At 44.8% G+C, this 24,394-nt stretch overlaps 1 protein-coding gene across 2 annotated transcripts in view; it reads right to left on the reverse strand.

Annotated features, from left to right (window-relative positions):
- The window catches only part of LOC135518427 (isthmin-1-like), a 336,779-nt gene that overhangs the window by 268,986 nt on the left and 43,399 nt on the right, over window positions 1-24,394 (reverse strand). The window contains exons 4-6 of one of the 2 annotated variants that reach the window (XM_064943601.1): window positions 21,273-21,416; window positions 18,906-18,995; window positions 15,317-16,283 (exon numbers count right to left, since the gene is read on the reverse strand). In XM_064943601.1, the coding sequence (XP_064799673.1) occupies window positions 15,766-16,283; window positions 18,906-18,995; window positions 21,273-21,416 (752 nt within the window). In that variant the 3' untranslated portion in view covers window positions 15,317-15,765. Of the gene's footprint in view, window positions 1-15,316; window positions 16,284-18,905; window positions 18,996-21,272; window positions 21,417-24,394 lie in introns of those variants that run through there. The other variant, XM_064943602.1, reaches the window with a different exon arrangement.

Below are 24,394 nucleotides of genomic sequence, written 5' to 3' on the forward strand. Positions count from 1 at the left end.
GAACACTACGTAAAGAGAGAACACTACGTAAAGAGAGACTACACTACGTAAAGAGAGAACACTACGTAAAGAGAGACTACACTACGTAAAGAGAGAACACTACGTAAAGAGAGAACACTACATAAAGAGAACACTACGTAAAGAGAGAACACTACATAAAGAGAGAACACTACGTAAAGAGAGAACACTACGTAAAGAGAGAACACTACGTAAAGAGAGAACACTACGTAAAGAGAGAACACTACGTAAAGAGAGAACACTACGTAAAGAGAGACTACACTACATAAAGAGAGACTACACTACGTAAAGAGAGAACACTACGTAAAGAGAGAACACTACGTAAAGAGAGAACACTACGTAAAGAGAGAACACTACGTAAAGAGAGAACACTACGTAAAGAGAGAACACTACGTAAAGAGAGAACACTACGTAAAGAGAGAGACTACACTACGTAAAGAGAGAACACTACATAAAGAGAGAACACTACGTAAAGAGAGAACACTACGTAAAGAGAGAACACTACATAAAGAGAACACTACGTAAAGAGAGAACACTACATAAAGAGAGAACACTACGTAAAGAGAGAACACTACGTAAAGAGAGAACACTACGTAAAGAGAGAACACTACATAAAGAGAGAACACTACGTAAAGAGAGAACACTACGTAAAGAGAGAGACTACACTACGTAAAGAGAGAACACTACGTAAAGAGAGAACACTACATAAAGAGAGAACACTACGTAAAGAGAGAACACTACATAAAGAGAGACACTACATAAAGAGAGAACACTACGTAAAGAGAGAACACTACGTAAAGAGAGAACACTACGTAAAGAGAGAACACTACGTAAAGAGAGAACACTACATAAAGAGAGAACACTACGTAAAGAGAGAACACTACGTAAAGAGAGAGACTACACTACGTAAAGAGAGAACACTACATAAAGAGAGAACACTACATAAAGAGAGAACACTACATAAAGAGAGAACACTACGTAAAGAGAGAACACTACGTAAAAGAGAACACTACGTAAAGAGAGAACACTACATAAAGAGAGAACACTACATAAAGAGAGAACACACTACATAAAGAGAGAACACACTACGTAAAGAGAGAACACTACGTAAAGAGAGAACACTACATAAAGAGAGAACACTACGTAAAGAGAGAGACTACACTAGGTAAAGAGAGAGACTACACTACGTAAAGAGAGAGACTACACTACGTAAAGAGAGGACACTACGTAAAGAGAGAACACTACGTAAAGAGAGAACACTACATAAAGAGAGAACACTACGTAAAGAGAACACTACGTAAAGAGAGAACACTACATAAAGAGAGAACACTACATAAAGAGAGAACACACTACATAAAGAGAGAACACTACGTAAAGAGAGAACACTACGTAAAGAGAGAACACTACATAAAGAGAGAACACTACGTAAAGAGAGAGACTACACTACGTAAAGAGAGAGACTACACTACGTAAAGAGAGAACACTACATAAAGAGAGAACACTACATAAAGAGAGAACACTACGTAAAGAGAGAACACTACGTAAAGAGAGAACACTACGTAAAGAGAGAACACTACGTAAAGAGAGAACACGACGTAAAGAGAGAACACTACATAAAGAGAGAACACTACGTAAAGAGAGAACACTACATAAAGAGAGAACACTACATAAAGAGAGAACACTACATAAAGAGAGAACACTACATAAAGAGAGACTACACTACGTAAAGAGAGAACACTACGTAAAGAGAGAACACTACGTAAAGAGAGAACACTACGTAAAGAGAGAACACTACGTAAAGAGAGAACACTACGTAAAGAGAGAGACTACACTACGTAAAGAGAGAACACTACATAAAGAGAGAACACTACGTAAAGAGAGAACACTACGTAAAGAGAGAACACTACATAAAGAGAGAACACTACGTAAAGAGAGAACACTACATAAAGAGAGAACACTACGTAAAGAGAGAACACTACGTAAAGAGAATACACTACGTAAAGAGAGAACACTACATAAAGAGAGAACACTACGTAAAGAGAGAACACTACGTAAAGAGAGAACACTACGTAAAGAGAGAACACTACATAAAGAGAGAACACTACGTAAAGAGAGAACACTACGTAAAGAGAGAGACTACATAAAGAGAGAACACTACGTAAAGAGAGAACACTACGTAAAGAGAGAACACTACGTAAAGAGAGAACACTACGTAAAGAGAGACTACACTACGTAAAGAGAGAACACTACGTAAAGAGAGAACACTACGTAAAGAGAGAACACTACGTAAAGAGAGAACACTACGTAAAGAGAGAGAGAACACTACGTAAAGAGAGAGACTACACTACGTAAAGAGAGAGACTACACTACGTAAAGAGAGGACACTACGTAAAGAGAGAACACTACGTAAAGAGAGAACACTACGTAAAGAGAGAACACTACGTAAAGAGAGAACACTACGTAAAGAGAACACTACGTAAAGAGAGAACACTACATAAAGAGAGAACACTACATAAAGAGAACACTACGTAAAGAGAACACACTACATAAAGAGAGAACACTACGTAAAGAGAGAACACTACGTAAAGAGAGAACACTACATAAAGAGAGAACACTACGTAAAGAGAGAGACTACACTACGTAAAGAGAGAGACTACACTACGTAAAGAGAGAACACTACATAAAGAGAGAACACTACATAAAGAGAGAACACTACGTAAAGAGAGAACACTACGTAAAGAGAGAACACTACGTAAAGAGAGAACACTACGTAAAGAGAGAACACGACGTAAAGAGAGAACACTACATAAAGAGAGAACACTACGTAAAGAGAGAACACTACGTAAAGAGAGAGACTACACTACATAAAGAGAGAACACTACGTAAAGAGAGAACACTACGTAAAGAGAGAACACTACATAAAGAGAGAACACTGCATAAAGAGAGACTACACTACATAAAGAGAGAACACTACGTAAAGAGAGAACACTACGTAAAGAGAGAACACTACGTAAAGAGAGACTACACTACGTAAAGAGAGAACACTACGTAAAGAGAGAACACTACGTAAAGAGAGAACACTACGTAAAGAGAGAACACTACGTAAAGAGAGAACACTACGTAAAGAGAGAGACTACACTACGTAAAGAGAGAACACTACATAAGAGAACACTACGTAAAGAGAGAACACTACATAAAGAGAGAACACAACGTAAAGACAGAACACTACATAAAGACAGAACACTACATAAAGAGAGAACACACTACATAAAGAGAGAACACTACGTAAAGAGAGAACACTACGTAAAGAGAGAACACTACGTAAAGAGAGAACACTACGTAAAGAGAGAACACTACGTAAAGAGAGAACACTACATAAAGAGAGAACACTACATAAAAGAGAGACTACACTACGTAAAGAGAGACTACACTACGTAAAGAGAGAACACTACGTAAAGAGAGAACACTACATAAAGAGAGAACACTACATAAAGAGAGAACACTACGTAAAGAGAGAGACTACACTACATAAAGAGAGAGACTACACTACATAAAGAGAGAACACTACGTAAAGAGAGAACACTACGTAAAGAGAGAACACTACGTAAAGAGAGAACACTACATAAAGAGAGAACACTACGTAAAGAGAGAACACTACGTAAAGAGAGAGACTACACTACGTAAAGAGAGAGACTACACTACATAAAGAGAGAACACTACGTAAAGAGAGAACACTACGTAAAGAGAGAACACTACGTAAAGAGAGAACACTGCATAAAGAGAGACTACACTACATAAAGAGAGAACACTACGTAAAGAGAGAACACTACGTAAAGAGAGAACACTACGTAAAGAGAGAACACTACGTAAAGAGAGACTACACTACGTAAAGAGAGACTACACTACGTAAAGAGAGAACACTACGTAAAGAGAGAACACTACGTAAAGAGAGAACACTACGTAAAGAGAGAGACTACACTACGTAAAGAGAGAACACTACATAAAGAGAGAACACTACATAAGAGAACACTACGTAAAGAGAGAACACTACATAAAGAGAGAACACTACGTAAAGAGAGAACACTACGTAAAGAGAGAACACTACGTAAAGAGAGAGACTACACTACATAAAGAGAGAACACTACGTAAAGAGAGAACACTACGTAAAGAGAGAACACTACATAAAGAGAGAACACTGCATAAAGAGAGACTACACTACATAAAGAGAGAACACTACGTAAAGAGAGAACACTACGTAAAGAGAGAACACTACGTAAAGAGAGAACACTACGTAAAGAGAGACTACACTACGTAAAGAGAGAACACTACGTAAAGAGAGAACACTACGTAAAGAGAGAACACTACGTAAAGAGAGAACACTACGTAAAGAGAGAACACTACGTAAAGAGAGACTACACTACGTAAAGAGAGACTACACTACATAAAGATAGACTACACTACGTAAAGAGAGAACACTACGTAAAGAGAGAACACTACGTAAAGAGAGAACACTACGTAAAGAGAGAACACTACGTAAAGAGAGAACACTACGTAAAGAGAGAGACTACACTACGTAAAGAGAGAACACTACATAAAGAGAGACTACACTACGTAAAGAGAGACTACACTACGTAAAGAGAGAACACTACGTAAAGAGAGAACACTACATAAAGAGAGAACACTACATAAAGAGAGAACACTACGTAAAGAGAGAGACTACACTACATAAAGAGAGAGACTACACTACATAAAGAGAGAACACTACGTAAAGAGAGAACACTACGTAAAGAGAGAACACTACGTAAAGAGAGAACACTACGTAAAGAGAGAACACTACATAAAGAGAGAACACTACGTAAAGAGAGAACACTACGTAAAGAGAGAGACTACACTACATAAAGAGAGAACACTACGTAAAGAGAGAACACTACGTAAAGAGAGAACACTACGTAAAGAGAGAACACTGCATAAAGAGAGACTACACTACATAAAGAGAGAACACTACGTAAAGAGAGAACACTACGTAAAGAGAGAACACTACGTAAAGAGAGAACACTACGTAAAGAGAGAACACTACGTAAAGAGAGACTACACTACGTAAAGAGAGAACACTACGTAAAGAGAGAACACTACGTAAAGAGAGAACACTACGTAAAGAGAGAACACTACGTAAAGAGAGAACACTACGTAAAGAGAGAGACTACACTACGTAAAGAGAGAACACTACATAAAGAGAGAACACTACATAAGAGAACACTACGTAAAGAGAGAACACTACGTAAAGAGAGAACACTACGTAAAGAGAGAACACTACGTAAAGAGAGAGACTACACTACATAAAGAGAGAACACTACGTAAAGAGAGAACACTACGTAAAGAGAGAACACTACATAAAAGAGAACACTGCATAAAGAGAGACTACACTACATAAAGAGAGAACACTACGTAAAGAGAGAACACTACGTAAAGAGAGAACACTACGTAAAGAGAGAACACTACGTAAAGAGAGACTACACTACGTAAAGAGAGAACACTACGTAAAGAGAGAACACTACGTAAAGAGAGAACACTACGTAAAGAGAGAACACTACGTAAAGAGAGAACACTACGTAAAGAGAGACTACACTACGTAAAGAGAGACTACACTACGTAAAGAGAGACTACACTACGTAAAGAGAGAACACTACGTAAAGAGAGAACACTACGTAAAGAGAGAACACTACGTAAAGAGAGAACACTACGTAAAGAGAGAACACTACGTAAAGAGAGAGACTACACTACGTAAAGAGAGAACACTACATAAAGAGAGAACACTACATAAGAGAACACTACGTAAAGAGAGAACACTACGTAAAGAGAGAACACTACGTAAAGAGAGAACACTACGTAAAGAGAGAGACTACACTACGTAAAGAGAGAACACTACGTAAAGAGAGAACACTACGTAAAGAGAGAACACTACATAAAGAGAGAACACTGCATAAAGAGAGACTACACTACATAAAGAGAGAACACTACGTAAAGAGAGAACACTACGTAAAGAGAGAACACTACGTAAAGAGAGAACACTACGTAAAGAGAGACTACACTACGTAAAGAGAGAACACTACGTAAAGAGAGAACACTACGTAAAGAGAGAACACTACGTAAAGAGAGAACACTACGTAAAGAGAGACTACACTACGTAAAGAGAGACTACACTACATAAAGAGAGACTACACTACGTAAAGAGAGAACACTACGTAAAGAGAGAACACTACGTAAAGAGAGAACACTACGTAAAGAGAGAACACTACGTAAAGAGAGAGACTACACTACGTAAAGAGAGAACACTACACTACGTAAAGAGAGAACACTACATAAAGAGAGAACACTACGTAAAGAGAGAACACTACGTAAAGAGAGAACACTACATAAAGAGAGAACACTACGTAAAGAGAGAACACTACGTAAAGAGAGAACACTACGTAAAGAGAGAGACTACACTACGTAAAGAGAGAACACTACATAAAGAGAGAACACTACATAAAGAGAGAACACTACGTAAAGAGAGAACACTACATAAAGAGAGACACTACATAAAGAGAGAACACTACGTAAAGAGAGAACACTACGTAAAGAGAGAGACTACACTACATAAAGAGAGAACACTACGTAAAGAGAGAACACTACGTAAAGAGAGAACACTACATAAAGAGAGAACACTACGTAAAGAGAGAACACTACGTAAAGAGAGAACACTACATAAAGAGAGAACACTGCATAAAGAGAGACTACACTACATAAAGAGAGAACACTACGTAAAGAGAGAACACTACGTAAAGAGAGAACACTACGTAAAGAGAGAACACTACGTAAAGAGAGACTACACTACGTAAAGAGAGAACACTACGTAAAGAGAGAACACTACGTAAAGAGAGAACACTACGTAAAGAGAGAGACTACACTACGTAAAGAGAGAACACTACATAAGAGAACACTACGTAAAGAGAGAACACTACATAAAGAGAGAACACAACGTAAAGACAGAACACTACATAAAGAGAGAACACTACATAAAGAGAGAACACAACGTAAAGACAGAACACTACATAAAGAGAGAACACACTACATAAAGAGAGAACACTACGTAAAGAGAGAACACTACGTAAAGAGAGAACACTACATAAAGAGAGAACACTACGTAAAGAGAGAACACTACGTAAAGAGAGAGACTACACTACGTAAAGAGAGAACACTACAGAAAGAGAGAACACTACGTAAAGAGAGAACACTACGTAAAGAGAGAACACTACATAAAGAGAGAACACTACGTAAAGAGAGAACACTACGTAAAGAGAGAACACTACATAAAGAGAGAACACACTACGTAAAGAGAGAACACTACATAAAGAGAGAACACTACATAAAGAGAGAACACTACGTAAAGAGAGAACACTACGTAAAGAGAGAACACTACGTAAAGAGAGAACACTACATAAAGAGAGAACACTACGTAAAGAGAGAACACTACGTAAAGAGAGAACACTACGTAAAGAGATAACACTACGTAAAGAGAGAACACTACGTAAAGAGAGAACACTACGTAAAGAGAGAACACTACGTAAAGAGAGAACACTACATAAAGAGAGAACACTACATAAAGAGAGACTACACTACGTAAAGAGAGAACACTACGTAAAGAGAGAACACTACGTAAAGAGAAGGCTGTAATGAAGACAGTGTGTGTTGTGTTAAGCAGAAGGAAGACGTCCCTGAGGGGTGTGACGCAGAGCTGGAACGTGCTGCGACCTGCTGCTGTCCAAAGGCAGTGACAAGAGAGACCCTGATACAGCAACCCAGCTGAGTCTCAGACACACAACACTAAAGGCAGGCAGGCTCTAAGGAATGAGGCCTGTAAGACAATGACTCCAGTATGTTCTCTTTCATCACAGGGAATGGTCAGAGGGCCCCACCTGCTCCAAGTGTGTGTGTGTGTGGTGTACATTCTCAGAGAAATGACTCAGACAATCCAAAGATAAAGAGTGTGATCCATGTTATGTTTCGTGGGCCACCTTCCTCCCCCTTACAGAATATCACAATCCTATCAACAAGGACCAGCTGCGTCTCAGTGGCATACTGAATGAAAGTAAATGGGAGTCTTGTACGCTGGGCGTAACCTTTTTGGGTTTTGTTATTGATGATTATCCCCAGATTAGAAGGAAGGTGAATAGCAGCAGCTGATTCAAAGCATCCTGATGCAAAATACCTTTCTACAATTATAATCCCAGGAGTTACACCCTTGATATTGTGCTTCACTGATATGCTGTTCCATCAAATTATTATGGCTCTATACGATCTAATTGAACCTCTAGAGTCGGTGTCCGCTCCCCTGTGAAAATCGATTTAGCACAATACTGGAACGACTCTGGGTTTATAAGTGTTGCTCTAGAACTCCCACAGGCCCCACAGGCTCCACAGAACATGACCCCTCTGTGGACAGGTGAGAGACTCACCTGTTTTGTTCACAGGCTCCACAGAACATGACCCCTCTGTGGACAGGTGAGAGACTCACCTGTTTTGTTCACAGGCCCCACAGAACATGACCCCTCTGTGGACAGGTGAGAGACTCACCTGTTTTGTTCACAGGCTCCACAGAACATGACCCCTCTGTGGACAGGTGAGAGACTCACCTGTTTTGTTCACAGGCCCCACAGAACATGACCCCTCTGTGGACAGGTGAGAGACTCACCTGTTTTGTTCACAGGCTCCACAGAACATGACCCCTCTGTGGACAGGTGAGAGACTCACCTGTTTTGTTCACAGGCTCCACAGAACATGACCCCTCTGTGGACAGGTGAGAGACTCACCTGTTTTGTTCACAGGCTCCACAGAACATGACCCCTCTGTGGACAGGTGAGAGACTCACCTGTTTTGTTCACAGGCTCCACAGAACATGACCCCCCTCTGGACAGGTGAGAGACTCACCTGTTTTGTTCACAGGCCTCACAAGACCCCCATGAATGTCCCTCAGTACCAGTTCAAAATGAGTGAAAGTATATATGGAGACTTTTATGTACCAAAAATATGGGGTTAAATACATATAATATATATTTTTTTTACATATATATAATTAAACAAACTCCTGATATAGGTCAGACACTTCAGAACAAACTGTTATTTTATTTTGGGGGGGGGACTATCTCTTGTTAAATGTAGTAAATCTGTAATTCAATACGTCCATATGGGCTAATAGCAGTAAGGCCAAAAATATGATTTTAATCAAATAATTTTGTATAGATTTTTTGATACTTTCATGGGTTCTTCAAATTCAAAACCACATAGCTAAATTTTACTTGGTATGACCTTAAAACAATTCCATATAGCTTAGTAGAACTCCCTCCCCCGGCTTAGACTCTTATGGGTTAACCAATCAGGCCCGGGGCAGTGTGGTATAAGGCCAATATACTGCGGCGAAGGGCTGTTCTTATGCTCGATGCAACACAGTGTATCCTTAGCCGTGGTATATTGGCCATATACCACAAACCCCCGAGGTGCCTCATTATAAACTGGTTGCCAACGTAATTAGAGATGTAAAAATAAAGGATTCCGTCATACCCGTGGTATACGGTCTGATATAACACGGCTGTCAGCCAATCAGCATTCAGGGCTCCAACCACCCAGTTTATAATAATATATACATTGAGTGGACAAAACAATAAGGACCTAACAATGAGTTACATCCTACCCATTTTGCACTTAGAACATCCTCAATTTGTCAGGGCATGGACTCTTAATTACATTTTAAAATGTAACCTTTATTTAACTAGGCAAGCCAGTGAAGAATAAATTATTTTTTACAATGTCGGCATACCGGGGAACAGAGGGTTAACTGCCTTGTTCAGGGGCAGAACAGATTTTTACCTTGTCAGCTCAGGGATTCAATCTAGAAACCTTTCGTTTAGTGGCCCGATGCTCTAACCACTAGGCTACCTGCCGCCTGACTCTACAAGGTGTTGAAAGCTTTCCACAGGGATGCTGGCCCATGTTGACTCCAATGCTTTCCAACAGTTGTGTCAAGTTGGCTCGATGTCTTTTCAGTGCTGGACCTCGATACAAACGGGAAGTGTGAAAAGCCCAGCAGCAGTTCTTGACACAAACCGGTGCGCCTGGCACCTCCCACCCCGTTCAAAGGCACTTGCCCATTCATCCTCTGAATGACAAACACAATCCATGTCTCAAGGCTTAAAAATCATTCTTTATCCTCTTCTCCTCCTCTTCATCTATACTGATTGAAGTGGATTTAACAAGTGACATCAATAAGGGATCATAGCTTTCACCTGGTCAGTCTCTGTCACGGAAAGAGCAGGTGTTTGGTACACTCGGTGTGTCACATGTCGACAGGCACAACGAACATTAAAGCATAAAGATAGCATTTCAGAGAAAACGTGCATCCTAATTCAGGTTTTTTTATTTAGAAAAATGTATATCACAACAACTGCATTGACATATTGCATTCTCTATTACTGGGCTGAATCCTAACTTGAGATGATGAGGGGCTTTGGCACAAAGATCGACATTAAACACTGATTTAAGCTAAAGTTTGAGTGTTGCTAGGTGTTTCTGACTTCTGAGTGTTTCTAGATGCATCTCAAGTTAGCATTCAGCCATTAACCAATCAGAGACCATAATAAGCACTCAACACTGGTAAATGAAGGGACAGCTCAATAAATACTTTAGAAAATAAATGGGGTTTTTTTACACCGGAGATAATGGTCTGGAGAGAGCAAATCCATAGGGTAGAGTGGAGAGCATAGTGGAGGGCAGATCCATAGGGCAGAGTGGAGGGCAGATCCATAGGGCAGAGTGGAGAGCAGAGTGGAGGGCAGATCCATAGGGTAGAGTGGAGGGCAGAGTGGAGGGCAGATCCATAGGGTAGAGTGGAGAGCATAGTGGAGGGCAGATCCATAGGGCAGAGTGGAGAGCATAGTGGAGGGCAGATCCATAGGGCAGAGTGGAGGGCAGATCCATAGGGCAGAGTGGAGAGCAGAGTGGAGGGCAGATCCATAGGGCAGAGTGGAGGGCAGAGTGGAGGGCAGATCCATAGAGCAGAGTGGAGGGCAGAGTGGAGAGCATAGTGGAGGGCAGATCCATAGGGCAGAGTGGAGGGCAGATCCATAGGGCAGAGTGGAGAGCAGAGTGGAGGGCAGATCCATAGGGCAGAGTGGAGGGCAGATCCAAAGGGCAGAGTGGAGGGCAGATCCATAGGGCAGAGTGGAGGGCAGAGTGGAGGGCAGATCCATAGGGCAGAGTGGAGAGCAGAGTGGAGGGCAGATCCATAGGGCAGAGTGGAGGGCAGATCCATAGGGCAGAGTGGAGGGCAGATCCATAGGGCAGAGTGGAGGGCAGATCCATAGGGCAGAGTGGAGGGCAGATCCGTAGGGCAGAGTGGAGGGCAGAGTGGAGGGCAGATCCATAGGGCAGAGTGGTGGGCAGATCGATAGGGCAGAGTGGAGGGCAGATCCATAGGGCAGAGTGGTGGGCAGATCCATAGGGCAGAGTGGAGGGCAGAGTGGAGGGCAGATCCATAGGGCAGATCCATAGGGCAGAGTGGAGGGCAGATCCATAGGGCAGAGTGGAGGGCAGATCCATAGAGCAGAGTGGAGGGCAGATCCATAGAGCAGAGTGGAGGGCAGATCCATAGAGCAGAGTGGAGGGCAGATCCATAGAGCAGAGTGGAGGGCAGAGTGGAGGGCAGAGTGGAGCGCAGAGTGGAGGGCAGATCCATAGGGCAGAGTGGAGGGCAGATCCATAGAGCAGAGTGGAGGGCAGAGTGGAGCGCAGAGTGGAGGGCAGATCCATAGAGCAGAGTGGAGGGCAGGTCCATAGGGCAGAGTGGAGGGCAGAGTGGAGGGCAGAGTGGAGGGCAGATCCATAGGGCAGAGTGGAGGGCAGATCCATAGGGCAGAGTGGAGGGCAGAGTGGAGGGCAGATCCATAGGGCAGAGTGGAGGGCAGAGTGGAGGGCAGATCCATAGAGCAGAATGGAGGGCAGATCCATAGGGCAGAGTGGAGGGCAGAGTGGAGGGCAGAGTGGAGGGCAGATCCATAGGGCAGAGTGGAGGGCAGAGTGGAGCGCAGAGTGGAGGGCAGATCCATAGAGCAGAGTGGAGGGCAGGTCCATAGGGCAGAGTGGAGGGCAGATCCATAGGGCAGAGTGGAGGGCGGATCCATAGAGCAGAGTGGAGGGCAGAGTGGAGGGCAGATCCATAGGGCAGAGTGGAGGGCAGAGTGGAGCGCAGAGTGGAGGGCAGATCCATAGAGCAGAGTGGAGGGCAGGTCCATAGGGCAGAGTGGAGGGCAGATCCATAGGGCAGAGTGGAGGGCAGGTCCATAGGGCAGAGTGGAGGGCAGGTCCATAGGGCAGAGTGGAGGGCAGGTCCATAGGGCAGAGTGGAGGGCAGGTCCATAGAGCAGAATGGAGGGCAGAGTGGAGGGCAGATCCATAGGGCAGAGTGGAGGGCGGATCCATAGAGCAGAGTGGAGGGCAGAGTGGAGGGCAGATCCATAGGGCAGAGTGGAGGGCAGAGTGGAGGGCAGATCCATAGGGCAGAGTGGAGGGCGGATCCATAGAGCAGAATGGAGGGCAGAGTGGAGGGCAGATCCATAGGGCAGAGTGGAGGGCAGAGTGGAGGGCAGAGTGGAGGGCAGAGTGGAGGGCAGAGTGGAGGGCAGATCCATAGGGCAGAGTGAGGGTGGAGGGCAGAGTGGAGGGCAGAGTGGAGGGCAGATCCATAGGGCAGAGTGGAGGGCAGAGTGGAGGGCAGAGTGGAGGGCAGAGTGGAGGGCAGAGTGGAGGGCAGATCCATAGAGCAGAGTGGAGGGCAGATCCATAGGGCAGAGTGGAGGGCAGATCCATAGGGCAGAGTGGAGGGCAGATCCATAGGGCAGATCCATAGGGCAGAGTGGAGGGCAGAGTGGAGGGCAGATCCATAGGGCAGATCCATAGGGCAGAGTGGAGGGCAGATCCATAGGGCAGAGTGGAGGGCAGATCCATAGGGCAGAGTGGAGGGCAGAGTGGAGGGCAGAGTGGAGCGCAGATCCATAGGGCAGAGTGGAGGGCAGATCCATAGGGCAGAGTGGAGGGCAGATCCATAGGGCAGAGTGGAGGGCAGATCCATAGGGCAGATCCATAGAGCAGAGTGGAGGGCAGATCCATAGAGCAGAGTGGAGGGCAGATCCATAGAGCAGAGTGGAGGGCAGATCCATAGGGCAGAGTGGAGGGCAGATCCATAGGGCAGAGTGGAGGGCAGATCCATAGAGCAGAGTGGAGGGCAGATCCATAGGGCAGAGTGGAGGGCGGATCCATAGGGCAGAGTGGAGGGCAGAGTGGAGGGCAGATCCATAGAGCAGAGTGGAGGGCAGAGTGGAGCGCAGAGTGGAGGGCGGATCCATAGGGCATAGTTGAGGGCAGATCGGGTTCGTCAAAAACAACAAAAATAAACAAGTGCATTCTGAATAACAAGTGTATAATCACATATGGGAACCGGAATATCATATATCTGCCCAAGTCACCTTTAGGAGAGGGCGGTAGAAAACTAGCCCTGACCACAGCCAGTCTGTGTGTTATGTCTGGCAGTGGGAAACTAGTAGAATGGTGACCCATCCCGTCACAGGTTCTGGATGGGAGCCGTGGTCATGATAATTCACTCAACAGACTTAACATGCATGTCATAGCTAACACACAAGATTTGGTTCTGGGTTCTGGTGTTGAGGCTGTGTTATGATACTGTGTTTGGCTGATGGTAAGGAGGCTGTGTTATGATACTGTGTTTGGCTGATGGTAAGGAGGTTGTGTTATGATACTGTGTTTGGCTGATGGTAAGGAGGTTGTGTTATGATACTGTGTTTGGCTGATGGTAAGGAGGCTGTGTTATGATACTGTGTTTGGCTGATGGTAAGGAGGCTGTGTTATGATACTGTGTTTGGTTGAGGTTATTGCTGCCGAAGGAGGGTCAACCAGTTATTAAATACAAAGGGTCTCATACGTTTTCCCACCCTGCACTGTGAATGTTTACACGGTGTGATTAATAAAGACATGAAAATGTATAATTGTGTGTTATTAGTTTAAGCAGACTGTGTTTGTCTTGTTGTGACCGAGATGAAGATCAGATAAAAATTTATGACCAATTCATGCAGAAATCGAGGTCATTCAAAGGGTTCACATACATTCTCTGTATATCAGTGTGAATGATATGTTAACAATAGATTTGCATATTGAAGTAATTACTGTTCAAAAACATTTACTACAAATGTACTATGTTTAGTAAATATAGGATAGGTCTACGTGTTGTTATTTTGTTTCTGTAGGCTCTTTAACAAACTATAACGGACTAACATTGGAGTTGATGACAACGCAATACATAAAATACCATAAATACACAGCTTGAAGAAACCACATAATTTAGTCATGGAGCCCATTCTGATTGGCCAGTGAGGGGTCAACAAGCCTTCGACATTCTGTAGCATCAACTTGTTTATTCATCAAAACCCAGCTCTTATGCACCACCGCCTGCTATCAAAACCCAGCCCTTATGCACCACCGCCTGCTATCAAAACCCAGCCCTTATGCACCACCGCCTGCCATCAAAACCCAGCCCTTATGCACCACCGCCTGCCATCAAAACCCAGCCCTTATGCACCACCGCCTGCTATCAAAACCCAGCCCTTATGCACCACCGCCTGCTATCAAAACCCAGCCCTTATGCACCACCGCCTGCCATCAAAACCCAGCCATTATGCACCACCGCCTGCTATCAAAACCCAGCCCTTATGCACCACCGCCTGCCATCAAAACCCAGCCCTTATGCACCACCGCCTGCTATCAAAACCCAGCCCTTATACAGCACCGCCTGCCATCAAAACCCAGCCCTTATGCACCACCGCCTGCCATCAAAACCCAGCCCTTATGCACCACCGCCTGCCATCAAAACCCAGCCCTTATGCACCACCGCCTGCCATCAAAACCCAGCCCTTATGCACCACCGCCTGCTATCAAAACCCAGCCCTTATGCACCACCGCCTGCTATCAAAACCCAGCCCTTATGCACCACCGCCTGCCATCAAAAGCCAGCCCTTATGCACCACCGCCTGCCATCAAAACCCAGCCCTTATGCACCACCGCCTGCCATCAAAACCCAGCCCTTATGCACCACCGCCTGCCATCAAAACCCAGCCCTTATGCACCACCGCCTATCAGAACCCAGCCCTTATGCACCACCGCCTGCTATCAAAACACAGCCCTTATGCACCACCGCCTGCCATCAAAAGCCAGCCCTTATGCACCACCGCCTGCCATCAAAACCCAGCCCTTATGCACCACCGCCTGCCATCAAAACCCAGCCCTTATGCACCACCGCCTGCCATCAAAACCCAGCCCTTACGCACCACCGCCTGCTACTGAGACAATAATTCTGGTTATGAAAATAGACAAAAATATTTCTGACACGCCCCTGAACCTGTAGCCCTAGCGCCAGTGGTTAGATTTACCATTGAGTTTGTTTTTATTAAAATAGAGTCCATAGTCTCTGAGGACAATGATGTGTCCATGTGAGCAATATGTTGCCTCTTTATCACGTTGGCTGATATCAACAGACAGTCCTGTTCATTTGGACTCTGGCCTTGGATGGTTTGGAGCAGCAATTGAAGTACAAGATTCAGACAAATATTTCATATGTTTTTTTCCCTTAATATGTTCATCTCTCCAGTTCTAAAACTCCCATGCCTCCTCAACTTGTTTGAGGTAATCCTCATCCAGGGGGTTGTCTGGGCACTTCTGCCCGTTGTTAGGAGGCCTGACCTGGTTATAACGACTCCAGTCCCCCTTACAGATGATCCAGGGCAGGACGTCGACCTTGTAGTGGAGGTCAGCAGAGAACTCATTGCTGATGAGGTTGGGTGTTCCTGCTCCTTTACCCCGGGTGATGAGCTTCATGTTGTCATTGTAGCAGCAGTGCTGTGCAGCCAGAGTAGTGGACTCTAGAGTTAACATGGAACGGATGCAGTACCGGGCCGTGGGTTTGTAGATCTCTAGTTTCTCCTTGGGGCCGCTGGCGTCTTTCCAGCGGAAGGCCCGGCGTGTGGCGGGGTCGGGGACGTCGGCCGTGCTGTAGGCCACCTCGGTGGGGTAGGAGCAGGGGCAGCTGGGGAGGTCGTTGGAGACTTTGGTCATGTATTTCTTCAGGAACTCAGACTTACAGTTCATCCAGCGTTCACAGCTGTCCGTGTCTAGAAGAGAGAGAGAGTTAGTCTGGATCTCTCCCTACAGCTGTCCGTGTCTAGAAGACATTAGAGACAGAGACAGAGTTAGTCTGGATCTCTCCCTACAGCTGTCCGTGTCTAGAAGACATTAGAGACAGAGTTAGTCTGGATCTCTCCCTACAACTGTCTGGGTCTAGAAGACATTAGAGACAGAGACAGAGTTAGTCTGGATCTCTCCCTACAGCTGTCCGTGTCTAGAAGACATTAGAGAAAGAGTTAGTCTGGATCTCTCCCTACAGCTGTCTGGGTCTAGAAGAGAGAGAGAGTTAGTCTGGATCTCTCCCTACAGCTGTCCGTGTCTAGAAGACATTAGAGACAGAGTTAGTCTGGATCTCTCCCTACAACTGTCTGGGTCTAGAAGACATTAGAGACAGAGACAGAGTTAGTCTGGATCTCTCCCTACAGCTGTCCGTGTCTAGAAGACATTAGAGAAAGAGTTAGTCTGGATCTCTCCCTACAGCTGTCTGGGTCTAGAAGAGAGAGAGAGTTAGTCTGGATCTCTCCCTACAGCTGTCCGTGTCTAGAAGAGAGAGAGAGTTAGTCTGGATCTCTCCCTACAGCTGTCTGGGTCTAGAAGACATTAGAGACAGAGACAGAGTTAGACTGGTTCTCTCCCTACAGCTGTCCGTGTCTAGAAGAGAGAGAGAGTTAGTCTGGATCTCTCCCTACAGCTGTCCGTGTCTAGAAGAGAGAGAGAGTTAGTCTGGATCTCTCCCTACAGCTGTCCGTGTCTAGAAGAGAGAGAGAGTTAGTCTGGATCTCTCCCTACAGCTGTCTGGGTCTAGAAGACATTAGAGACAGAGACAGAGTTAGTCTGGATCTCTCCCTACAGCTGTCTGGGTCTAGAAGACATTAGAGACAGAGACAGAGTTAGACTGGATCTCTCCCTACAGCTGTCCGTGTCTAGAAGAGAGAGAGAGTTAGTCTGGATCTCTCCCTACAGCTGTCCGTGTCTAGAAGGGAGAGAGAGAGTTAGTCTGGATCTCTCCCTACAGCTGTCTGGGTCTAGAAGAGACAGTTAGTCGGTCTGGATCTCTCCCTACAGCTGTCTGGGTCTAGAAGACATTAGAGACAGAGACAGAGTTAGACTGGATCTCTCCCTACAGCTGTCCGTGTCTAGAAGAGAGAGAGAGTTAGTCTGGATCTCTCCCTACAGCTGTCCGTGTCTAGAAGGGAGAGAGAGAGTTAGTCTGGATGTCTCCCTACAGCTGTCTGGGTCTAGAAGAGACAGAGTTAGTCTGGATCTCTCCCTACAGCTGTCTGGGTCTAGAAGATACAGAGTTAGCCTGGATCTCTCCCTACAGCTGTCTGGGTCTAGAAGAGACAAAGTTAGTTAGTCTGGATCTCTCCCTACAGCTGTCTGGGTCTAGAAGAGACAGAGTTAGTCTGGATCTCTCGCTCTCTTCCTCTCTCGCTCGGTCCCTTTATTTAATTTCAAAAATTGCTTTATTGGTTTGACGTAACAATGTGCATATAGCCAAATATCGTATTGGTCCCGTAGACATATTTTGCAGGCGTTATTGCTAGGTCGCTATGTGCAGCATGTTAAAGTTGTAGCAAAATAAAGGTGTGTGTTTCTCCTGGCTGAGGTTATTGGGACCAGATCGCAGAGCGTGTTATTGGGACCAGATCACAGAGCAGTGTGCTATTGGGACCAGATCGCAGAGCGTGTTATTGGGACCAGATCGCAGAGCGTGTTATTGGGACCAGATCGCAGAGCGTGTTATTGGGACCAGATCGCAGAGCGTGTTATTGGGACCAGATCGCAGAGCGTGTTATTGGGACCAGATCGCAGAGCGTGTTATTGGGACCAGATCGCAGAGCGTGTTATTGGGACCAGATCGCAGAGCGTGTTATTGGGACCAGATCGCAGAGCGTGTTATTGGGACCAGATCGCAGAGCGTGTTATTGGGACCAGATCGCAGAGCGTGTTATTGGGACCAGATCGCAGAGCGTGTTATTGGGACCAGATCGCAGAGCGTGTTATTGGGACCAGATCGCAGAGCGTGTTATTGGGACCAGATCGCAGAGCGTGTTATTGGGACCAGATCACAGAGCAGTGTGCTATTGGGACCAGATCACAGAGCAGTGTGCTATTGGGACCAGATCACAGAGCGTGTTATTGGGACCAGATCACAGTGTGTTATTGGGACCAGATTGGGATCAGATCACAGAGCGTGTTATTGGGACCAGATCACAGAGCAGAGTTTGCTGTGTTCTTCCTCTCCTCTTTCTCCTCCTCCGTCCCAGTGAAGCTCTGAGGAATGATAAGCAGGCCCAGGAAGGCTGAACTGTGCAGGGTGGACCATAGAAATACAATGACTAGAGCAGGAATTCCCACTAAAAATCAATGGACAGTGTAGAGAAGACTGGACCAGGGTTTGGAGTTAAGTCCATTACAATTTAGTAGAGTCAGGACGTGAATGGAAATTGAGACTGAAAAGACATGGAATTGACTGAATCGACATGGGATCCCAACCCTGAGTTGGACACTAATGCTAAATAGAATCACGTTTGAAGAACCTGACACAAAGCTAGAGGGATGAATCTGATGAAAATAAAAAGAGAGTAAAGAGGGAAGAATCTTACCGACACCAAAGAGCTCTGTAGCGTTGAACTCATCTGTTCCAGCCAGTAGACTGACCTCAGTGGCGGCTGTCTTGAACACATCTTCAATACCTGCACACAGAGAGATGGTCAGTGAATGATGTAACAGACGAGCTTATCACTTCTACATCTATAATAAAGAGCTGGTCTGCCTTCTTAACCACACTATCAACAAAGGCAGGTCCTGCAGGCCCCTAGTTGTCGCAACTAGACTACTGTTCAGTCGTGTGGTCAGGTGCCACAAACAGTGCAGCACGGCGAACTCTTAAATGTACCAGGAGAGCTGCCATGAATAATATGCATGTCAATCTCTCCTGGCTCAAAGTAGAGAGATTGATTTCATCACTACTTGTATTTGTGTGAAGTATTGACATGTTGAATGCACTGAGGTGTCTGTTTTAAACTACTAGCGCACAGCTCAGACACCCATGCATACCCCACAAGACATGCCACCAGAGGTCTCTTCACAGTCCCCAAGTCCAGAACAGACTATGGGAGGTGCACAGTACTAAATAGAGCCATGACTACATGGAACTCTATTCCACAGTACTACATAGAGCCATGACTACATGGAACTCTATTCCACAGTACTACATAGAGACATGAATACATGGAACTCTATTCCACAGTACTACATAGAGACATTACTACATGGAACTCTATTCCACAGTACTACATAGAGACATTACTACATGGAACTCTATTCCACAGTACTGCATAGAGCCATGACTACATGGAACTCTATTCCACAGTACTACATAGAGCCATGACTACATGGAACTCTATTCCACAGTACTACATAGAGCCATGACTACATGGAACTCTATTCCACAGTACTACATAGAGACATGACTACATGGAACTCTATTCCACAGTACTACATAGAGCCATGACTACATGGAACTCTATTCCACAGTACTACATAGAGCCATGACGACATGGAACTCTATTCCACAGTACTACATAGAGCCATGACTACATGGAACTCTATTCCACAGTACTACATAGAGCCATGACGACATGGAACTCTATTCCACAGTACTACATAGAGTCATGACTACATGGAACTCTATTCCACAGTACTACATAGAGCCATGACTACATGGAACTCTATTCCACAGTATTACATAGAGCCATGACTACATGGAACTCTATTCCACAGTACTACATAGAGCCATGACTACATGGAACTCTATTCCACCGTACTACATAGAGCCATGACTACATGGAACTCTATTCCACAGTACTACATAGAGCCATGACTACATGGAACTCTATTCCACAGTACTACATAGAGCCATGACTACATGGAACTCTATTCCACATCAGGTAACTGATGCAGCAGGAGAATCAGATTAAACACCTTATAGAACAGCGGGGACTGTGAAGCAACACAAACATTGGCACACACACACACACACACACACACACACACGGATTTTGTGTTGTAGATATGTGGTAATACAATAGTGGCCTGAGGAAACACAATGAGTTGTGAAAAGTATTGTAATGTTTTAAATTGTATATAACTGCCTTAATGTTGTTGGATAACCGGGAAGAGTAGCTGCTGCCTTGGCAGGAACTAATGGGGATCCATAATAAACCCCATGAAGAGTAGCTGCTGCCTTGGCAGGAACTCATGGGGATCCATAATAAACCCCAGGAAGAGTAGCTGCTGCCTTGGCAGGAACTAATGGGGATCCATAATAAACCCCAGGAAGAGTAGCTGCTGCCTTGGCAGGAACTAATGGGGATCCATAATAAACCCCAGGAAGAGTAGCTGCTGCCTTGACAGGAACTAATGGGGATCCATAATAAACCCCAGGAAGAGTAGCTGCTGCCTTGGCAGGAACTAATGGGGATCCATAATAAACCCCAGGAAGAGTAGCGATAGACTTTTAAAGGCAATTTCCCCCGACGTTCACAAAGATCACATTGGCTGTAAATGCTGCAGATGTCGATTCAAGTAGAAAACACCTTTAAAAAAACATTTAACTGATGACCAGGGATCCACTAGGAACCAAACACAAGCAAATGGGGAGGGACCTACCTACATTTAAGTCATTTAGCAGACGCTCTTATCCAGAGCGACTTACAAATTGGTGAATTCACCTTCTGACATCCAGTGGAACAGCCACTTTACAATAGTGCATCTAAATCATTTAAGGGGGGGGGGGTGGTGAGAAGGATTACTTATCCTATCCTAGGTATTCCTTGAAGAGGTGGGGTTACCTGAATTTGTCCATTATAAACTATTGCTTTCATCACAACTGTTTTCTACGGCTTGGACTAATGATTACAACCCTGGATCCACACACACACACACACACACAAACCCTCCCTCCTTACCTGGGCAGGGTGGCATGTCACAGGTGCGTGACTCTGTGGCGCTGCAGGCGTAACCACATGACCTGATCCTCTTCTGGTTCCCGTTCCCACAGGTTACACTGCATGGAGACCAGTTACTCCATCCACCGTCTCCATCTATATAGTCTGGGGGGGGGGGCAGAAAGAAAGCAAGAGAGAGAAACACAGAGAGAAAAAGAGGGAGAGAGAGGGAGAAGGTGAAAGTGGGAAACAGAGAAAACACTGTCAATATAAGGCAGTACACAGAGTAGCCAAATAGAAAAGGGAGCGAGCCAGGGCATTCTGGGCTTTTTAAGGGGTCGTCTAATATTGTTTTCGAACAAGCTCTCTTTTGGTGGCCTCTGATAAATTCTAACGCCTTGATTCCATCCTAAATACACAGCTAAATGTTTAAATACTTTAATGAGTTTACCTACCAGATTGGTGAAATTAGCTGTGATTTTACAACAACAAAAAATGACTGAAAATGTATGAATTCAGTGTATTGTTAGTTGTTTTTGGTCCAGGTCTTTATGTTCAGGACTATTTTCTAAGTAAGAAAACATGAATCCTTTAACATTAAATCCATCTTCTCTTGAGATTAAAGTCACATGTACAGTTTTACTGCAAGATATGAATTTGGATATGAAGTTCTTTGTATTATGCATTTTTTTAAATATATTTTTTTTTTAAAATATCAGTTCAATCACTGAAGGAATTTCAGTATTTTCTAATCTATTCGTGAATGGCAGTATGTCATTTATTCATAAAATTAATTGTTTAGCAACTGAGCTACAGATTTCGTCTTGAAGAGTCTGCAAACTTCCAGAAGAATGAAGCAGGTGTTAAACGAACAGCAGTTGACTACTCCATTGTCGACACTTTAATCAGTTGGCCTATATCAATATCTTTAACAATACCACCCAAGTATTATTTTAGAACTTTCAACATATTTAATTTGATCATTTATTAATTATGAATAATAATTATATATATATATATTTACGCCATTGCCCCTTTAAGATGTCATTCTGCCTAAACCTCGAAACTCTGATGCGTTTAAAATGATGCCACGCCTGCAACTGCAGGAGTTGAGAAATAAACGTGGTTGCACTGGAAAGCTGAAATCTCCCTCTGTTTAACGATGGCAATTAAACATCTGTTTGATTTCCTGTTTGTCAGGGAAAATAAGTTTGTGAGCAGAAATATTTTTTTCATGTTCCATATTCTTTTAAATCTGTCAATAGTCTACGTACGGCTCGTACGGCTCTAAGGGAAAATAAGTTTGTGAGCGTCTGTCTAGTCTACGTACGGCTCTAAGGGAAAATAAGTTTGTGAGCGTCTGTCTAGTCTACGTACGGCTCTAAGGGAAAATAAGAAAAGGAAAGGCTGTGGCCACGTTAAGATTTTCTGTCCAAAATTCCGGGTTCAGATTAGAGGTTAGAGGTTAATAGTCAGTAGCTGGGGGCTATTCAGGGCAGGAGGCTGACGAGGGAGATCCTTTGAGATGAGTCCAATGAGGAACTTGATATTTTTGACCGTCTCCGTGGCAACCCCGTTGATGAGGATGGGGGTGTGTCCAGCCTGGTTCATCCACAATCAGATCCTTTGTTTTGCTGATGTTGAGGAAGAGGTTGTTTACTTGGCACCACGTCCGTCAGAGTGCCTACCTCCTCCCTGTGGGCTGTCTCATCGTTGTTGTTAATCAGGTCTACTACTGTCAGTTTCTACCTCCTCCCTGTGGGCTGTCTCATCGTTGTTGGGTATCAGGTCTACTACTGTCAGTTTCTACCTCCTCCCTGTGGTCTGTCTCATCGTTGTTGGGTATCAGGTCTACTACTGTCAGTTTCTACCTCCTCCCTGTGGGCTGTCTCATCGTTGTTGTTAATCAGGTCTACTACTGTCAGTTTCTACCTCCTCCCTGTGGGCTGTCTCATCGTTGTTGGGTATCAGGTCTACTACTGTCAGTTTCTACCTCCTCCCTGTGGGCTGTCTCATCGTTGTTGGGTATCAGGTCTACTACTGTCAGTTTCTACCTCCTCCCTGTGGGCTGTCTCATCGTTGTTGGGTATCAGGTCTACTACTGTCAGTGCCTACCTCCTCCCTGTAGGCCGTCTCATCGTTGTTGTTAATCAGGTCTACTACTGTCAGTTTCTACCTCCTCCCTGTGGGCTGTCTCATCGTTGTTGGGTATCAGGTCTACTACTGTCAGTTTCTACCTCCTCCCTGTGGGCTGTCTCATCGTTGTTGGGTATCAGGTCTACTACTGTCAGTTTCTACCTCCTCCCTGTGGGCTGTCTCATCGTTGTTGGGTATCAGGTCTACTACTGTCAGTTTCTACCTCCTCCCTGTGGGCTGTCTCATCGTTGTTGGGTATCAGGTCTACTACTGTCAGTTTCTACCTCCTCCCTGTGGGCTGTCTCATCGTTGTTGGGTATCAGGTCTACTACTGTCAGTTTCTACCTCCTCCCTGTGGGCTGTCTCATCGTTGTTGTTAATCAGGTCTACTACTGTCAGTTTCTACCTCCTCCCTGTGGGCTGTCTCATCGTTGTTGGGTATCAGGTCTACTACTGTCAGTGCCTACCTCCTCCCTGTAGGCCGTCTCATCGTTGTTGTTAATCAGGTCTACTACTGTCAGTTTCTACCTCCTCCCTGTGGGCTGTCTCATCGTTGTTGGGTATCAGGTCTACTACTGTCAGTTTCTACCTCCTCCCTGTAGGCTGTCTCATCGTTGTTGTTAATCAGGTCTACTACTGTCAGTTTCTACCTCCTCCCTGTGGGCTGTCTCATCGTTGTTGGGTATCAGGTCTACTACTGTCAGTTTCTACCTCCTCCCTGTGGGCCGTCTCATCGTTGTTGTTAATCAGGTCAACTACTGTCAGTTTCTACCTCCTCCCTGTGGGCCGTCTCATCGTTGTTGTTAATCAGGTCTACTACTGTCAGTTTCTACCTCCTCCCTGTGGGCTGTCTCATCGTTGTTGGGTATCAGGTCTACTACTGTCAGTTTCTACCTCCTCCCTGTGGGCTGTCTCATCGTTGTTGGGTATCAGGTCTACTACTGTCAGTTTCTACCTCCTCCCTGTGGGCTGTCTCATCGTTGTTGTTAATCAGGCCTACTACTGTC

The sequence above is a fragment of the Oncorhynchus masou genome, chromosome 28, assembly GCF_036934945.1.
Source record: "Oncorhynchus masou masou isolate Uvic2021 chromosome 28, UVic_Omas_1.1, whole genome shotgun sequence".
Lineage (NCBI taxonomy): Eukaryota > Metazoa > Chordata > Actinopteri > Salmoniformes > Salmonidae > Oncorhynchus > Oncorhynchus masou.